Source organism: Rhipicephalus microplus, chromosome 4 (genome assembly GCF_043290135.1).
Source record: "Rhipicephalus microplus isolate Deutch F79 chromosome 4, USDA_Rmic, whole genome shotgun sequence".
Classification (NCBI taxonomy): domain Eukaryota; kingdom Metazoa; phylum Arthropoda; class Arachnida; order Ixodida; family Ixodidae; genus Rhipicephalus; species Rhipicephalus microplus.
The window spans coordinates 137,994,742-138,013,845 of NC_134703.1; the positions used below are offsets into that span (position 1 = coordinate 137,994,742).

Sequence of the window (19,104 nt, forward strand, 5' to 3'; positions counted from 1 at the left end):
GATACAGAGCTCACTGCAGGGGCAAAGGGCTAAAGGCGAACAGCCTGACAAAGGCCCTTGTCCCTCCACAGTCCGTGACAGTGCAAAGCTTATACATCAGCACTGACAAACAATATATATATATTCAATACATTGGTTTCAAGCAACCTGAAATTGTAAACACAAAATTCAAACATAAATAGCATGAGAAGGTTACATAACACATTTTAAGAATTAGAGGTCACTCTCGTTAAAATTCACAACTAAGCAATATCAATGAAACAACTCAAAAACATACACAGAATGCATGCGGATACAATGAATTCCGCTGTATACACTCGTATAATTGACATAGAAGTTTATGAACAATTTAAGCATTTTCAGAGGCATGAGACTCCATTACGCAGTTTCGATAGTGTAGACCGGTGGTTAGGAATAAGTTCTTTGTTTCTTGAAATTCGCACTACTAGCCCTAAAGTTCAATTGATCTGCAAGGGTATTTAAAACCTGATGTACCTGGTAAGCAATACTTTGTTTTCCATATTGGGTTCTTGTTCTAGGAGCTCGTTTCTTTTGTTCTCGCAGACTGTAGTGTGGTCTTTCGGTGCAACTTTCTTCATATAGCTTAGTCTTCTGCATTAACTGAAGTAATTTAAAATTATATAATTGATCAATTCTGAGTATGGAATGTTTAATGAATAGTGGAGCAGTGCGCAAGTCTTGTAGATTCCCCCTGTAATTTTCAAAGCAGCGCAATATTTTCTTTTGTATAGTTATTAACTTATGGTAATTCCCTTGTGATGTCGTTCCCCAGACTAACATCCCATAACTTACTTTAGAATGGAAGAGTGCATAGTACATACTTATTTTTAACCTCAATGGGATTAAGTGCATCGTTCTAAAAAAACAACCAACTATTCGCGCTAATGCGGTGATCAGATGATTTACATGTGTGTTCCAGTTTAATTCCTCCTGAAACCATACACCAAGAAACTTTTGTTCCCTAACATGTGCGATGCAATTTCCTTCGAATTTTACAGCTATGTTACTAATAGGTTTGTTTAAAGGTCGGAATATCATATAGGTTGTTTTTTTTTGCATTCAAGCGCAGTCCATTTTGCCTTAACCAATTTGAAAGATTGCTTAGATAATTATTTACACTGACCTCATGTGATATTAGATTGTCTGATGAAAAGAAAACATTCGTATCGTCAGCGTACATTATAAGTTCATGAGAATGAGGTATATCGACAATATCATTTATATAGGCAAGGAACAATATTGGCCCCAGTATAGACCCTTGGGGGACTCCTTGGTTCAACTTTATCTTTGCAGAAATAATGTTATTCAGTTTTACATATTGATAACGATCTTCTAGGTAACTTTTGAACAGTTGTAGTGCAACTCCAAGCACCCCATAACTTGATAATTTATGAATCAATGATTTGAATTGTATGGAGTCAAATCCCTTTTGAAGATCGAGGAAGAGCCCAAGAGTACATTTTTTGTTTTCCATATTTTCGATTATCTTATCTTTGATATACAGTAGAGCTTGTTCTGTTGATTTATTTTTTTGAAAACCATACTGACTTTTTGTTATTATTTGGTGCTTATCAAAAAAGGATGCAAGTCTATCATAAATAACCCCTTCAAATATTTTTGATATTGTTGGAAGCACGGATATAGGTCGATAGTTCGCTAAAGTATTGATATCACCACCTTTTTGTACTGCAGTGACTTTTGCTACTTTTAGCTTCTCTGGAAATACACCGTTAGTGAGGGTGAGGTTGATAATATAGGCCAAGACATTAGATATCAATGGTGACACCATTTTTAACTCAACAGAACCTATCTCATCAATCCCTGATGCAACATTGTTTTTAATTTTTCTGATTAATCTTTCTACTTCAACCGGATCAGTGGGTGCGAGAAAGATAGAATACGGCAAAGGAGACTTATCAGGAGTTGGAGCATTATCTCGCTTTTCATCCGTTAAAATAAAGGAACCCGCATTTATGAAATGTTCATTCATGACATTGGCCAACCTTTCACCCCTGAAAATTTGACCATTAATTGTTAGGTCCTGTGTCCTATTACAACCCTTATTTCTGTTCGTAAGCCCATTTATGACCTCCCATAGCTTCATCTGGTCATTGTAAATGCTTTCAAATAATTTTTCATAGTAGTTCTGTTTAGCCTTCCATATTTCTGAATTTAAAACGTTTCTGTATTTCTTGTACTCAGCTAAGGCGTCTGTGTTCCGCGAACGGATGAAATCATGATACAATTTATTCTTTATTTTTATGCGCCGGTAAAGATCACGATTTATCCAAGGCTTTCTGCATTTCTTATTTCTGCCACGTGAGCGCTTCTGAAGTGGAAATGCCGCATCACAGCTAGTACTCAATAGCGTCATGAATGTGTTATAAGCATCATCAGGATTTTCTTGTCTATAAACAGTGGTCCAATCTATGTTCTGAACTAGCTGAAAAAAATGTTCCCGAGTTTTGCTGTTTTTAATTCGGTGGAAAGATGTCTCTGTTTTCTGACCAATTTGAGAAGTAACTCGTGCAAGAAAGAAGATAGGCATATGATCACTTATGTCATACGCAAATACCCCGGATATTATATTCTGTGAACTTAAATTTGAGGCGCATATATCAAGGAGCGTAGCACTTGTTGATGTAACCCTAGTAGGTGAACGTTAGAACGAAACCCCAAGAAAGTCTAAGAATTCACTGCGGACGTTAGCTGTAGTAATTGTGTTATAATTTTTAAGGAAGTGAAGTAGACGAAAACATACCTACCACCGAGAGGGACCGAATGTGCGACCTCGGAATAATGCGATCGATGCTCTACGACTAATCTATGGCGGCGGTCATCCTTCCGTCTATTTGCGGGTGTATGCGGAACCTGCAGTGGAGTTTCCGCAGACATACAACGTCGCCCTGTGGAGTGTGGCCGGAAACATTCGGGCGTACAAACTCTAACGTGAACCATGCTGCTGTGAGCGAGGATTAGACGTGGAAAAAGAAGCTTCAAGGCCGGCGTTATTTTTGTATGCACGAAGACCACTACCACAAGAAGCCTTTTATTTACAGGAAAAAGTATGCAGAGCATGCATAGTTGACTCCCTCCGGCGACGATTTCCATCGATGCACGGAGGGTGGTGCTCTGGAAAACATCACAAGTTTTTTATTTAAAACTTGCCTTGAAAAAATTCAAGAAAGCACATGAAAACTTCGGTTGCGCAATGATCGTGCCGTATGTTACGCACTCTGTATTTTTTCGATTATAATACGACCACTAATGTAACGAAACGGGTGATATTTAATTAGGTATAGAAAGAACATTCAATAGAATTTCGGTGCTTGGTACGTGAGGTTCGGCTGCAGTAAAAATAAGCTGGAAAAGAAAAAGATCCTCGCATCAGACTAGAGTAAATACGCTATTATAACTGACTGTCAATGTACAGTCCGAGACCGGCTACAAGACGTCGACTGCTAGTAAAACCGTGATGATCTACGCATGTTGCGTTACTGACCTTACACTGCATGTCAACGACAGAACCACCATCAAATCAATTACCAGCAGGTTATTCAATTGCGTTCTTTTTTTCTCAAGTGTCAGCCTTAGACGAAGACCAACCGCAAGCTGGCGAACAGTCTCATGCCGACGACGGCGAGTGGACTTCGTTAAAGCACGACCACTACGACATGTTTGCATTTCCGCTAGCATTACTAACCTCCGCTTTACACTGGCTTATTATGTCAAGACTTTTAACACTGCCTCAGACATTCATTTCACGATTCGCCGTAAGCTTCAAAAACGGAGTCTAACTTCGATACGGGCACTTGGTGGGATTACTCTAGCCGTTGAGCACACCATAAAGGAAAGCGAGTGGTGAAACAGCTTCTGTATTATATAGTGCAAGAGCTTCGACTACCAACTGCGTGAATGTGCTCTTCTCGCTCAAAACAGCTGTCTGCAGTGGGCTGAAAGCTTCCTCAGTGCCACCTGAAAAACTATGGTTATTACTTCAAAGCGGGTGCATAACAAGCAAACTGCAAACCAATTCGAGCTTTGAAAATGCTATGTGAACACACTTGCCTGAAGGCTTACTGCAGAGTTCATGGGCCTACTCTGTCACTCCATCGGACTGCTGTGCGCGGCGGCAGGTCAGACGCCTGTCGTTGATATTGCACCACTACAGGCGTCGACGCCATCGACTCAAACACGACAGTGACTATGTAGACATCCTCTCGGGGATGATGTGGTGGTTACTTGGCAGTGTACCTTGCGGTTATATTGTTGTTCGGCATGCCACACATTTTTAATTAATCATTCGTTGTGCTACGTGCAGTGTGTGCTTGTTATTGCTTAGCAAGTGTGTATTACCTTAGTATTTTCGTGTGTTTACTGTGTAATTGTTCATGCGTTATGATGCACATTTTCTTGCTCCTCTGTGTATTCTGTGCATGCTCTTGTGTGTATTCTGTGCATGCTCTTCTGTGTATTCTGTGGAACTGGTTGGCGGGCGCCTAGAGGGCGTTGTACATTTTGTGGGCATTTAAAGCACGCTTCTTCGTCACCTGTACAAAACCATCATCATCTAGTGTCTTTCATCTTTATTGTTAGTGGTGAGGACCCTTCAGCCGGTTCTTTGCCTCGGAGGTGACTGTTTTGGCCACATCTTCCAGGCCTAATAAAGGCGTGTAAAGGACTTCGTCGCAATATGTATATATGAGAATGCTTTTGTCATATAGACGGAGTTCCTGCTTGGCCACCGGCTGCTGCGTATTTCTTGACGGCCGGCGTTTCGGTGCCGTGCCCTGAGTTCTCCGTGTGCCGCGTCTGGCGCACGATACTACATTTACACCGCAGAATGCTTAGCACTACATCGAAAGTTCGCACTGTTTCTTCTTATCAAACAGCGTCCGTCCTTTCGACAGCACCGTCGCGCGAAAGTGTACGACCGCGCACACTACATCATGCACTGAAACCGTAGCGAAGAATAATCGCTGGCTCCGCTGCTCACCCACTGCGTCGCTGTTTTCAGCCAAGTGTCCGATTCCTCACTGATCTTGCGTGTTCGGAAATACCTACAGCAAAACGCACATCGGAAGAAGTCAGTAGTGCCACACGGCGTTTACCACGTGTCTCAGCGCGCGTGCCATGTAAGAGGGCACGTTAAAACGTGACCGTAGTACCACGGCCGCAGAATAAAAAAGCAAGTTTTATCCAGCGGCTCCGTACTACTAGCCAGTTCTCAGCTAGATCGCCAGGGTGGTGCATCGTGTAATTCTTAGGTGCGCATGGAGGAAAGGTAGGTGCGCCACCTGGTCGGCGCTAGCTTCCCATACATGCATTTGAACCTAGGAGTGTTAGGCAGCACCGAGGCTCATAAAAATCTCGGGGAGAGATTACGCGCTTGGCGACACCAGCAAGCAAAGAAAGATGGCTCCACACTTGCCTTCATGGCTACTAGGGGCACTGGTTTAAGTAGATATCTAGAATATAGCCCTTAAATTGGAATGAGAGAATGACTTTCGTCGTAAAATAGAGGTAGATCATCGAACGCGTTAATCGAAGGTTTCAGGTTTCGTGCCTACGAACAGCTTATTGGCCTCGTTGTATGTTCAGGTTGTTCTTAGTCATCCACACACCATTGTCGATTCTCTCATCTGATCATCTTTACCTTTCTTGCTCAATGATTGAGCTAACCTTTGCAAGTGGAGTAATGAAAATCTATTGCTTAGAATAAGACAACGCAATTTCTACTGGGTCAGCCTCCTTAAGCTCACTGAACGTACTAAGATCATCCTCAGCTGCCTAGCTGTTGCATGGATCGTAGGCCAGCAATGAGCATGCTTTGCAGAAACCCTGAAAAAGCATGTCTATAGAGAAAAAAAGAGCTACTCGACCGTTTATTGGATTCCTTCTCCCGCGTAAAGCCGTTGACATAGAAACTCAAGAGCGGAACGTTGTGAGGGGGGACGGTGGCATGTGGGCTGTCAAGGAGCGTCGCGGCAACAACTTATTTTAGACAATTGTCGTCTCCCATGTCATTCACGCGGTATGTTCGGGATAGCCTGCGACTCTCGTGTTCTGCAGTTCGGCGACGCTATTTCGTGGTTCAGCCGCCACGAGCATCCGTCTGTGTTCAGACAGAAGGTATTGTTGTCACGTCGGTCTCCATCTGGCCCGAAATGAGCCATCGCTTTTCCGTCGTCGTCGTCAGGTTTGTGTGCTTTTCGACGTATGCAAACGACCACGAACAACAATTGTGTTCTGCCACAAGTGATGCGTCAAACGTTAGAGTATCGTGAGAGGATGCAGATGAACCTACTCGAAAAATATATATATATAAATGTACGAAGGAAAACGGGCGTTTACGCAAGTGTCGGCAAAGAGGGACTCATTTTCAGCAGATGTCATCGAAAAATGCGGGAAAAAAGTAGCAAGAAAAAATAAAACAATTCCAGTTGTCCCAGACTTGCAGCACGTACCCGCAGATGTTGAAATGCAAATGAGTTCGGTCATACAAAATTTTGAATACTGTATTCCCTCCACATGGAGGATTGCTTTTCGCAAGAACAACGATTGTTGAGCTGTATATTTCAATCTTTCTGTCTAAGCAGAGCAACACCTGTGGATCTCTCCCGCCATTCGTGTGCTCCGCAGACGTTCTTTGTATGTTGCTGTCCTTTTTGCGCAAACGTTATTAACCTTCCAGCATGAGACTCTACATGGTGTTTACGTATTCTTCAGTTCAGCCTCAAATGAACGATACTTACCGCAGTGTGTTCAATTTTAACTTGGTGGAACAATAGTTTTGGTAACACTTCCTAGAAAACAACATTGAGCTACGTGAGGTCACCAGACCCCGAAGACCATGTAATAGCGTGACATAATGCCTGGTAAATGAGACAATGAGCGAAAAAAAAATGCGGTTGGAGACGCCAACTACAGATTACCGCACCAAACAACCTGATGTCATACACGTTGAAGGCGTCTACTGGGTCCTACGTAACTTCAAATAAAGTACATTATCATCTACGTGGGCCGTAGACCGGTCATAAAGAGTTTCAGAAATTTTATCACGCCAATTTTCTTAAAAACTACTTATATTTCTGATGTCACGCGAGAAACTTTTGACACGGAATTTAAAAAGAAAACATCAACCTTCATTTTTTCGCCAGTGTATACCTATGATAGTAAAACATATGCCATTAAAATTTTGAGAGTGAAGTTTGTCAGACTAAGGAAAGTCATTGTCGCTCTACAGTGTCCCTTTGAGGAGGCTATTTTAAAGGTACACAGACGTAGGCTGCTAGACAGACAGACAGACAGACAGACAGACAGACAGACAGACAGACAGACAGACAGACAGACAGACAGACAGACAGACAGACAGACAGACAGACGGTCGGACGGACGGACAGATGGACGGACGGACGGACGGAAGAATGGACAGACAGAAAGACAGAGAGACAGACAGACAGACAGACAGACAGACAGACAGACGGACAGACGGACAGACGGACAGACGGACAGACGGACAGAGAGACAGTCCGTACGGACGGACGGACGGACGCCGAAAGTGACTGCAGAACGCAATGAAATTTTTCGCATTTAAAAATACTATTTGAATGACACCTAATGAAAAGCTTTTTTAACGCACGTAACACTGCGTGCCTGAGGTGTCGGTTCATGCCAGGCGTGGAACTTGTGAAGTGCAGTGTGGGTGTTTTCAATGCCCACCCGTCGCCAACCACTAAGACATATTGAGTCATTGTCAGCTGCAAAAGCCTGAATGAAAGGGACAACTGCGTATGTTAATCTTTTGCCCCACCGACCCATGGTGAGACCTTCGCTGGTTCGGAAAAGAACTAATTCTGATGCAGAAGGCATTTAACAACTGTACTGGCCGTAGGTCTTCTCGGATTGCTTGAAACGCGTAATTTTACGCGTGCAGTCATTCGTTTCTTTACGGTGCAGTTGAGGGATGCACCAAGGCATGCATTTTATTGAGGCATGCGTTCCAACTAGCAATTCAGAAGGCGAAGTAAATGAGAAGCGAACACGCAATCGCATTCTATTGTGAGGTACAAGCACAGGTGTCCTCTTTTTTCTGAAAATTTCTATATTGCATTGCATTATGTTCTGGCAATACTTGGGAGATGTTAACATTGTACGTTGCCTGTGACCATAGTGTAAAAAGACTCGCAAAAATCTGACCTCGAAGTTGAGCCTACCCACTTATGACCATTCCTTCATCCACTGGAAATCTGCGTGAGCAGTTGAAAAAAAAAACAAATGGGCGCATGTCACCTATTCCTGGTATAAGGGTAATTTATTGCACAGGAGCTATTAAGCGATACATAACAATTGGTCCCCGGAGAAAAAGAAGCCACCCTGGCGACTCAGTCATCCTCAGGGGCTGTGTATCTGTAATATGGCTCTAGCCTTTGAACCTGGACGACCTCGCGTTACGACGCTGAATATCAGAAGGTGGGGTGAGAGTCTCAATGAGGTAGTTAAATGGAGAAGTCTTTCGAGAACTCGATAAGGCTCATCGTACTTGGGGAGAAGTTTGGAGGAGAGTCCTGGCCAGTCTACTTCATCTTCATTACATTGGCGCCACTTATTTTCTAGACTAACCCGTGGTAACTAGATACGCAAGTTCATATTGCATTGTGCACGCGTGAAGGACGCGTTAGCCCAACCTATGCAATTTCTTTCCCAACTCTGACATGCATATCAAAAGCACCCACTCTTATAATTTTAACAAATAAATTTGAATGCCCCTTGATGCAACGATTCAGCGTCTTCCATTTAGGCTCGTCTCATAAGCGAAGCTTGCAAATGCGCTAGAGCTTGGAACACAAGATGCATTTTAGCAAAAGCGCTCTCATTATCTACGCCATAAAAGAAGATCACGAGTGTATTCGGTCAGAGCTTACGGAGAAGCAGGCATGACTAAACCGAGTAGTTAAACCAGAGGAAAGCAGACATCGAGAATGAAAAAGCGAATAGAAATAACAAACACCGCCTTGACCCAGTATGAAAAGGTCGTGCCGAACGCGTGCTAGCGTGCTTCGTGTCCTCGGGGGTATACAATTCATAAAGTTAAACTGAACTAAACTTGGGAAGTATCGCTGTTTCGAGCTACGATTGCGCGGATCTGGTTCGGCCTTTCATGGCCTCTCCTTCTCGTGACCTCACAGGGAATGGCAGTATTTTCTTATTATTGTGGTTATTTTTAGATTGAGTGCGCAAGAACCCTCATGATGCACAGATTGGTGTTCTGTATATGTTGCAACTATTGAGAGAATGGCACTGGATGCACTCTTGCAGTGCTTCTCTGGCCGTTAAGCAGGAGGTTGGAAGGTCGCGAGAGCTGATTCTGGTCGATATCTTTCTCTCCAGAGTGTGGCTTTCATACCATTGTAGTAAAGTGAAAGGACGAGAAAAATTACCACTAGTATCACTCTTTAGATGCGTCCCCCCGCTAAAATCTTGAGAACATTCACACGCCACACTAAACAGGAGAACCGGCAGTCGTGATTCGATGGTGTTATGCCAGCGAGTCCTCGTCAAACGTCCGTGCCTCTGAAACAGGCAATCTGGGTCAAGGCCAGCCCGCAGCCCGCCGGGCGCGAACAACTCCACGGCGTGAACACGCGCGGCGCATCTGTGGCCCACGTGCATTGAGTCAGCGTCGCACGTGACAGCGAGCCGGCGTCCTCATGTCTGGTGGCCTGACGCATCGCGCGGCGAACCCCATTGGAGGAGCCTGCTCTGAAGACCAGCGGCGTTTCTGATTGGACATTTTAGTTGGGCCCGGTGTAAATAAAAGAAGCCCTGCGGCGTGTCGCGATCAGCGGTTTTAGGCGAAAGGCTGACCTATGTATTAGAGAGAGGAGCTCGGCTCTTCGAGTCTCTGCCGGCCCCAGTGCCGAAATTGTAACGCCTCTGTATATATGCTGTACATAAACCTTGTTTAACTCACCGTCGTCTCGTCCGCTCGTCTCCTCAGCTCTGCGCAGAAGCAGTCGCGAGCTGAGAAACATACGCTACCAAACGGCTGGTGACCTTTCCGGCGGGGTCGAAAGCAGTGGCGCCTTCGGGACCGCGTCGGCGTCGCCGTCTTTCGCAACAGTGGTGGCTTCGGCGGGATCGGTCCGTCGTTTCTCAACAGTGGAGGTCAGCGGCGGGATAGGCCCGGCGCTACGCAACAGTGGTGGCATCGGTGGCATCGGTGGCAGCCACGGAGGCAGATTCGCAACAGTGGTTGGCAGCTGCGGGATCGGCCGGCGTCAGCGACATCGATGCGGTGAGTGCCTGATGTTTTCCCCTCAGTTCACCAGACTACTCTAGCTCAGGTTGTAGTAGTTTAGAGAAAGGGCTGTGTGAAGCATTGAAGTGAGCTTTGATCGTTTCAAGCCAAGTTGAAGTGCTTTGAAACCAAAGTTAATGTGGAGGTGGTAAACACGGGAGAGTGAAAAGTTGCTTGCGCGTCTTGCTAGTTGACTTATAGTGGGTACGGCAAGTAAATTGTTAACAGGGGCAAACAGCAAGAGGCTAGTGTGAACGATGGAGAACCTTAAAGTGAAGGAACTCATCGAAATTTGTGAGGAACTCGGCATTACTTTGGGCCGTGCGAAACGAAAGCAAGCGATCCTTGAGATCATGAAGGATGAGGGAGTGTCGGCTGAGGAAGTCGATGAGGCCTGGGTGGATATTAAAGCACGCCGTGAGGAGGCTGAAAGGCGAGAAGTAGAAGCTCGCGAACGTGAGGAGGCTGAAAGGCGAGAAGCTCGTGAAGAGGCTGAAAGGCGCGAAGCTCGCGAACGTGAAGAAAGGCGCGAAGCTCGCGAACGTGAAGAAAGGCGAGAAGCTCGCGAGCGCGAGGAGGCCGAGAGACAAGAGCGCCTAGAGTTGAAACGACTAGAATTGGCAATCCTACAGTGTTCGCAGGCGCCTAGCGTAGCTTCTCCGACGATTCAGGTCAGCGGTTTCAGAATTCGGGACCAACTGCCACCGTTCGTAGTAGGCGAGGACATGGCGAAGTATCTCGTCAAGTTTGAACACGTCTGTGAGCGAAATGCTTTGGAGCAGTCTCTTTGGGCGCGGAACCTGCTAGCTCTTCTTCCCGGCGAAGTGTCCGACGCGATAACTTGCTTGTCTAGGGAAGCGTTTGAGAGCTATGACGAGGTTAAGGAAGTGCTCTTGAGACGTTATAAGTTGTCACCCGAGGCTTTCAGGCAAAGGTTCCGGTATGCTGAAAAGGGGAATGAGTCACACGTTGACTTCGCGTTTCGTCTTAAAGCCGATTTAATTGAATGGCTCAAGGGCGAAGGTGTTTATGACGACCGCGATAAAGTGGTGGAATGCGTTGCATTGGAGCAATTCTACCGCTGCATCGAGGAGGATGTTAAACTTTGGCTGCAGGACAGACTTGGGGAAGTACAGTTAAATAAGGCAGCTGAGTTAGCTGAGGAGTATTATACTCGCCGAAAGTTGCATAGCAGGGCAGTGCGCGTTGAAAAAGATGAGAGAAAAGAGGGCTTTTCAAGGAAACCTGATCAACGGAAACCCGTTCCGCACCGTAATTTCAAAAAGGACCCATCTCTTACTAAGGACAGTGTAGGGGAAGGGCAGGCAGAAGCGGAGAAATCGAGTGAGGTTTCTACCACACAGGCATTTGAATCGGAAAACAAACGGAAGCCGCTAATCTGCTACAACTGTAAAAAGGAAGGGCACATCGCGAGAAACTGTCAGGAAAAGTTTGCCTTCGCAACGATCCGAGAATCAGAAAACAACATGCGGTTGTTGGAGCCGTATCTCCAAGAAATTAGGGTCAATGAGAAAACGTGCCGAGCACTTAGAGACTCAGCGGCAACCATGGACGTTGTCCATCCTTCATTGGTGTCTCCGGATGACTTCACAGGAGAATGCGCGTGGATCAGGCAAGTCGCCGAGGAGCAGAGTGTTCGCTTACCAATCGCCACCGTTGTCATTGAAGGCCCGTTCGGTAAGCTTTGCACCGAAGCGGCTGTGTCTGCCGCGCTGAATGGTCGTTTTTCTTATCTTTTCTCCAACAACTCGGAGCAGCTTCTCAAAGAGCAGGGCAAATCGTTCTTCCCCAACTTAGCGTGCATGGCTCCCACGCGATCGCAAGCGCGAAAGCTTTCGCGGAAGCTGGACCTGGTTCCATGCGGTGAACTCTCAAGTGACCTTGTCGGCGGGTCGACGGAACCCCAGAAGGGAAATTTTCCGCATGAGTCATGTGAGCAGTCACGCGAGCGGCCCGTCGCGGGAGCGGCCGGCGCGGTATGCGCTGGGGGAGACGACGTGGCGCCATTGAGTCAGAGTGAGAGGGTTGCAACGCTCTCGCCTGTAGCGGAAAGTTGGAGCGAGCTGCCGAGAGTTGATCGAGAGACGCTCATTCGGGGGCAGAGTGAGGATCTCTCGATTGAAGCGCTCGTGGAAAGCCAGAAAAACGCGGCAAAAGTGCTGTCGAAGGAGCACTACGAGAAATCGGGAAAGAAGCGCGCTTTTGAAGTTGATAATCAGGTAATGCGGCTGCAGCCACCCAAAAGGAACAAGCTTGAGGTTGATTGGGAAGGGCCCGCAAAAGTATTATCGAAGCCTTGCGATACAAATTATGAGGTGCAAGTAGGAAGGCGGCAGCACAAAATTTACAACTTGATGAAACCCAATGTTCAACATCAAGCGGTCGTAAATCAGCTGTTGAAGGCTTCAGTGGAAGAGGAAGCAGAAAATTTGAGTTCTAGTGAGGTGATCGAAGGGAGATCGAAAGTAATTTGGGAGCAGATAAACCTAGAGCCTAGCTTAAGTGAAGGAGGACCTGAGAAAGAGGACCTGAGAAAGATTGGTTCCGAGTTTGAAGACGTGTTTTCGGACTGCCCCGGAAACATGAGGGTGATCGAACACGATATCGAGCTAAGCGGTGAGGAGTCAATCCGTAGCAAGCCGTATCGTTGTTCCCCTGTGCAACGTCGAAAGTGTGAGCCGCTCTTGGTGCCGCATAGGTATCGTCGCCTAAAAGTGGCCGGTTACTGAAGTGGAGCATGTTGCTCCACAGCGCAACTTTGACGTTCGCTAAAAAAAAAAAAAAGGTAAACGCTAATGCAGGTGCATTGAGCAGTGCGTTCCAGCTAGTAACTTCTCAACCTTTCGGTTTCTGGCTGGCGATTCGGGGCAAAACTTTGACCTCATCACGACCTGGGCTGAGCGCTCTCGTTCAGAGTGATCTCAAGGGGCCAACTTTATGTGGTATTCTAATCCGTTACGTTGTTGTACGTGAAAAAAAAAATTGAGTTGTCATTTTAGGGGTCTTTTGTCCCACATGTGCCTCTTGATGTAGAGGGAACAAAATTCCGATAAACACGTAGATAGGTATATGTTGTACTATACTTTGTCTGGTGTTCTGTCGGGTGACCGAGGGCACTTGCTTGTGTCGTGTGTTGTCTGTTGTCGAACCGTTCTTAGCAAGTTGCAGAACCATCGACAAGTGCTGAAACCGAAAATGGTCAGAAGAGACGAGCGAAGTTGGCCAGCAAGTTGTGGCGACAAGCCAGTGGAGCGGGGATCCGTCGTCAATGATGGGATGTGTTCCCGGAACAGTCTGGAGCTGTATTCTCCCCATGGCCCTGGAGGCGAACCTGGAGGGACCTGGCGAACGAGCGCACCTGACATCCGAGCCCCGTGGAAGCAGCTCGTCTTTCCGGTGCATTGTCTGGCGGCGGGGGTGCTGTTATGCCAGCGAGTCCTCGTCAAACGTCCGTGCCTCTGAAACAGGCAATCTGGGTCAAGGCCAGCCCGCAGCCCGCCGGGCGCGAACAACTCCACGGCGTGAACACGCGCGGCGCATCTGTGGCCCACGTGCATTGAGTCAGCGTCGCACGTGACAGCGAGCCGGCGTCCTCATGTCTGGTGGCCTGACGCATCGCGCGGCGAACCCCATTGGAGGAGCCTGCTCTGAAGACCAGCGGCGTTTCTGATTGGACATTTTAGTTGGGCCCGGTGTAAATAAAAGAAGCCCTGCGGCGTGTCGCGATCAGCGGTTTTAGGCGAAAGGCTGACCTATGTATTAGAGAGAGGAGCTCGGCTCTTCGAGTCTCTGCCGGCCCCAGTGCCGAAATTGTAACGCCTCTGTATATATGCTGTACATAAACCTTGTTTAACTCACCGTCGTCTCGTCCGCTCGTCTCCTCAGCTCTGCGCAGAAGCAGTCGCGAGCTGAGAAACATACGCTACCAAACGGCTGGTGACCTTTCCGGCGGGGTCGAAAGCAGTGGCGCCTTCGGGACCGCGTCGGCGTCGCCGTCTTTCGCAACAGTGGTGGCTTCGGCGGGATCGGTCCGTCGTTTCTCAACAGTGGAGGTCAGCGGCGGGATAGGCCCGGCGCTACGCAACAATGGTGGCAAAATGGTTGAAGCTCGTGAACTGTTCGAAGCCAGCGTTATGAATAAAGGAGGAAAAAGCGGCGTGGTCATGAGTTACATCCACGTGCACAGACTCACTTAGTAGTTTCATTGCCTTCGATGGTAGCCATCTTCGATGTAGTCAAGCTTTGATGTAGCTTCCGATGTAGAACACGTTCGTATATAGTTGTATCGACGTTAATATAACAACTGAGAGAGTCAGTGTCAGTGGCTGTCGTGTGTGGCAATGCCTCATTTTATTTCGCTATAACACACTCCGATGGCCGACAACGCTTAGTAGGCTCCAAAAAAGTCTTTGAGTCTGTCAAGATACCAGGCTACCAGGCGTCATTAGAAGCTGCTGCTCATGACACTGAAGCTTGAGATCGAGGTAGCGGTTTGTCATGCGGATGAAGTGATCTATTTTTGCTCAGGTGCTCCGATGACTCTGCGATCACGTTGTTCACCATCCTTAGCGTTATTTCCTGGACTCCGGTATGCTCGCTTTTCTGCTTCGCGCTACCGGCAGCCTTAACATGATGCAAAAACTCACGCTGCTGGCTTTTGCGCTTCTTACGACGCTTCTTGTAGTAGGAAGAGGCGGCCTCGAAATAAGGATATCGAAACGAATACACGCGTACGCTTTTCGCAATATCAAAATTGTCACAATTTGTTGAACAACAACGTTATTCGGACGGCACCGGTAAAGTGCAGGAGAAGTTAGCGTGGCCTGTTGTTGTAACTGCATATTTCATTGCTCTATAACTAATTGGCTTCACTGGTCGAGCTCAAGCGTATTGGCGGCATGCGGTGTTTTATTATTCACTGTAATTGGGCTACTTGCAATGCACAAGAAAAACTTTGTTTCTTTTGTTTTGAGTTCGCTGCAGGATATTATATAATAAATACAATCAAAGTGATTTACGAGCGTGAAAGAAAAAAACAACACAAGCCGGGACGGGAAGTGCAGCTCACTGCTCGCGAGCTAGCAGCTGATCGTTCATCGTAGCTGTCTACTACCATCTACGCCCAGTGAAAAATCCTCGATGGCAAGACGGTTTCTTGAACATCACTGCTGAAAGTAATCTGAGGAATTCTTGCCGCCCCGCCACGGTGGTCTAGTGGCTGAGGTACTCGGCTGCTGACCCGGAGGTCGCGAGATCGAATCCCGGCTGCGGCGGCTGCATTTCCGATGGAGGCGGAAATGTTGTACGCCCGTGTACTGAGATTTGGGTGCACGTTAGAGAACCCCAGGTAGTCGAAATTTCCGGAGCCCTCCTCTACGGAGTCTCTCGTAATCATATGGCGGTTTTGAGACGTTAAACCTCACATATCAATTATATCAGGAATCCTTTCCGCTGCACGACTTCGATAGCACCAACAACGTGTCATTGCACAGCCTCAACAAGGCGTCACTCACCACGTTTATCTGGGGGGGGGGGGGGGACGTAGAACATTCGCTCCGATACTAGGCAAGAAATGAATCGCTTTCAGTGTGCTGCCATCTATCAACGAACGTAACAAAACAAGCGTTGCAGTGTAGGTAGAGATTTAGAAGCGCAAATCGTGGGCCTGCACTACTTTCTGCTTGCAATTACTGTTATGAGAACAATGCACTACAAAGCAGTGACGAATATGCTATACGCACCTAAAAGAATGTGAGTTTAAACTGCAATCGTTAGGCATTAATACTCAACTATTCAACGTGGCTGCAGAAAATCAAGTGAACCTGATACGAGTAATTTGCGGGCTATATTAGAAAGCGCGTGTTTCCACGCATTTTCCCGAAAATTGCACCTCTCGCAAAAACGAATCAGATTTATCGCGTGACGAACGGTCCAGTTTATTCAGTGATGCACGCATCATACAAAGTGGTTTGTTTTCGTTTCTTGCTAACGCGTTAACACTGAGGCTAACACCACCGAACAAAGGAGCGTTGGGAGCGTCTGCCTACTGATAATTCATGGGAGGACACTTCTGAATTCCCCTAGGTGGTGCGTCACTCTTGAAACATCGCGAATATTCCCGAACTATTCTGTCTTTTTTTGTTAGGTAGCCTAAAGGCATTTGAAACCACATGCGGGAAGCATACATGCACATAACGAATATCAGAGATGGATATTTTGGTATAAATAACTTCGGCGTTTCATATAAAAGGCGCCTTCGAAAGAGTTAAGATACCACTGGCGCTTCTAAACAAGGATGATAGTAGCAAAGGTACATGATCAACAGCGACACGCACTCCCACGATGTGGATCTTTCATTGCAACGTAATTTTTCGAAGTTGAGTGATGCTTCTAAAGAAAGTAACGTCTCGTTGGTTTTCTGGCACCATGTGCCGTGCGCAGCCATACGTACCGGTGACAGCGGCCAGCCGCTACGAACTACCTCTCTTCCCTCTTTCTCGTCTTTCTTGTCCCCTTCCTTTATCCCCCAGTGTAGGGTAGCCAACCGGATGTCTTTCTGGTTAACCTCCCTGCCTTCTCCCTTTTTGTTGCTTCCTCCTACGCTTTGCGCGCCGGCTCCTTGGGCGTACATGTCACGCTCATCAGTGAGCTGGAGGGGTGTCGTAACGAATACTCTAGAAGGTAGTGGCCTAGAGACATCGCGCACGTATTTTACATGTAACTACAACCACGTACCTCAATTTCGAGCGTGTGCCAACGCAAAACCTCCGCGCAAAAAAAAAAAAACATTTGAGACCCACCCTTGTCTCATGGTCCTTTCCATATACGTCAACCCGCTATTAACGACAGTGACCTCAACGTGGTACTTTATTTTCGGCATGCCACTTCACCTAAAACTGTGCAGCTGCTTGGAGATTGAATCATGAGTATACATGTGAAAATATCGTTGCCTTGCTGCTTTTTGCTAGCTGCATTGTACGGCTAGCAAAGAATGAGGAAGTACAACGGAGTGACACCCACGTCGCTGTTTTAGCAGGTATCTCTCTATTCGAATTCCAAATCTGCAATTTCAGCATCGTGCAATCATGCAACTGATTAAGCAGTCCCTTCAGTAATTGAGCCCAATTTAATCACCTGCGGCAGCAGTTCACCTTTTTAAGATCGAAGCTTCATAGGATGTGGGTAGTTTCCTCTAGTACTAATATGTAGTTGCAGTAGCCACTTCTAGTTAGTTTTAAGAATTGCTCACTAGATGGCGTTTTATGCATATCTCCTTGAAAGTAATGTTACTAGATGGCGTTAGTAGTTTTTGCATAAAAAAATTCGCAGCAAATCCACGAAGTGAATGATGAATAATGAGTGGGCTGAAGCATCCATCCGTCGGTCCCTCTGTCTCTTCGTCACGGATGGATGGACGGACGGATGGACAGAAGGACGGTCGGACGCTTCGCCCCACTCATCATCATAAATTCCACGGATATGCTGTGTGTTTTTATTCTTAAGAAACGTGTGAAGCCCTGCTCTTTCACAATGTTCCATTCACTGATCTAGCCAGGCCACCGTTCACGTGAATGAGGTCCAAAACTGGTTCAAGAAAATAAATGATTCTTTTTCTTTCGTCTCAGTCGTATACATTATTAGAATAGACAGCATTGGTGTAACATAAAAAAATACGTTGCTGAACGAGTTGAACGAGCATGTCTATACGTAAAGACTGAGCGCAAAAAAGCGACGAGACACAGGAAACAGGCAGGTTAGAATGTTCTCTACCAACTGATTCAATTACCAAAATTTTTAGGAAAAAATATACATATCGTAAGTCATAACCGCGGCACACATCAAAAAGTAGCTCGATCATGTCAAAATATATAACATACTACGGCATAGCGATTGACATTGACCCTCTCGCATACACACTGACTAGCACACCATCAAGAACACTAGATGTTACGTTCACTGGGTAATGGTGGTAGTATATCATTCGCCATTTAGCTGTAGCACGTCATATATCGGGCAAAGTGGCAGATTTATTAACCAGTGGGCCCGGGAGCATGAGCTGACACTCCCAGACAATAAGGACGCGAGTTTTTTCTGCACATTTGCAGTGTGTGGGTGTGTGCCTTTGTTTGATGAACTGAAAGGGCTATAGGATGAAGCAGAGAAACGGTTGCACGTTAACTGTTAGAGGCGTTCTACATAAATTCGGAGGGTGAATATTGCGTCAGCCAGACATCAGTGTGTTTGCGGGAATGCGAATTTCGATTGCTATGCCGCAATATGTTAAAGTTTCTATATTATGAGTAGCTTTGTGATGTGCGCAGCTGCGATTGTGACGTACGATCTGTATATTTCTTCCGATAATTTTTTCGTGATTAAGTCAGTTTGTCGCTAGTGTTCTATGCAGTCTACTTGTTTCCTGTGCCTCGTCGTTTTGCACTCGACCTTTATGTTTGGTGTAACGCTCTTGAGGTAGTGGTGCAAGAGGTTCGCTCTCAGTATAGCTTCTGACGCTTGCTTCTATAAAAACGACGGGGAATGTGATCAGTTGAAAATTCTCGCCATGAAGTTCAAATGATTCATAAAGTGATGCTTGAAAATGAGGGTAGTTGGTATTATATTAAGAAACATTACCCTACATTACTTCTCGTGGTTTATCGACGCTGTGGGCTTCAACATAATACGTTGCAAGATGTCTAGGACAATGCTGCTCCGTGAATTCAATAGCTTTGATTTTAAATTCTGCGCTGAATTTCTGTTGTGTG

The 19,104-nt window shown here is 46.3% G+C and overlaps 1 protein-coding gene across 1 annotated transcript; it reads left to right on the top strand.

The window, feature by feature from the left end:
• Positions 1 to 9,558: 9,558 nt before the first annotated feature.
• On the top strand, positions 9,559 to 14,200 carry LOC142814626 (uncharacterized). The gene is made up of 2 exons (XM_075893679.1): positions 9,559 to 10,793; positions 10,875 to 14,200. Exons 1-2 carry the CDS (start codon positions 10,579 to 10,581, stop codon positions 13,069 to 13,071), a joined length of 2,412 nt encoding a protein of 803 aa, XP_075749794.1. The 5' UTR covers positions 9,559 to 10,578; the 3' UTR covers positions 13,072 to 14,200.
• Positions 14,201 to 19,104: the final 4,904 nt, after the last annotated feature.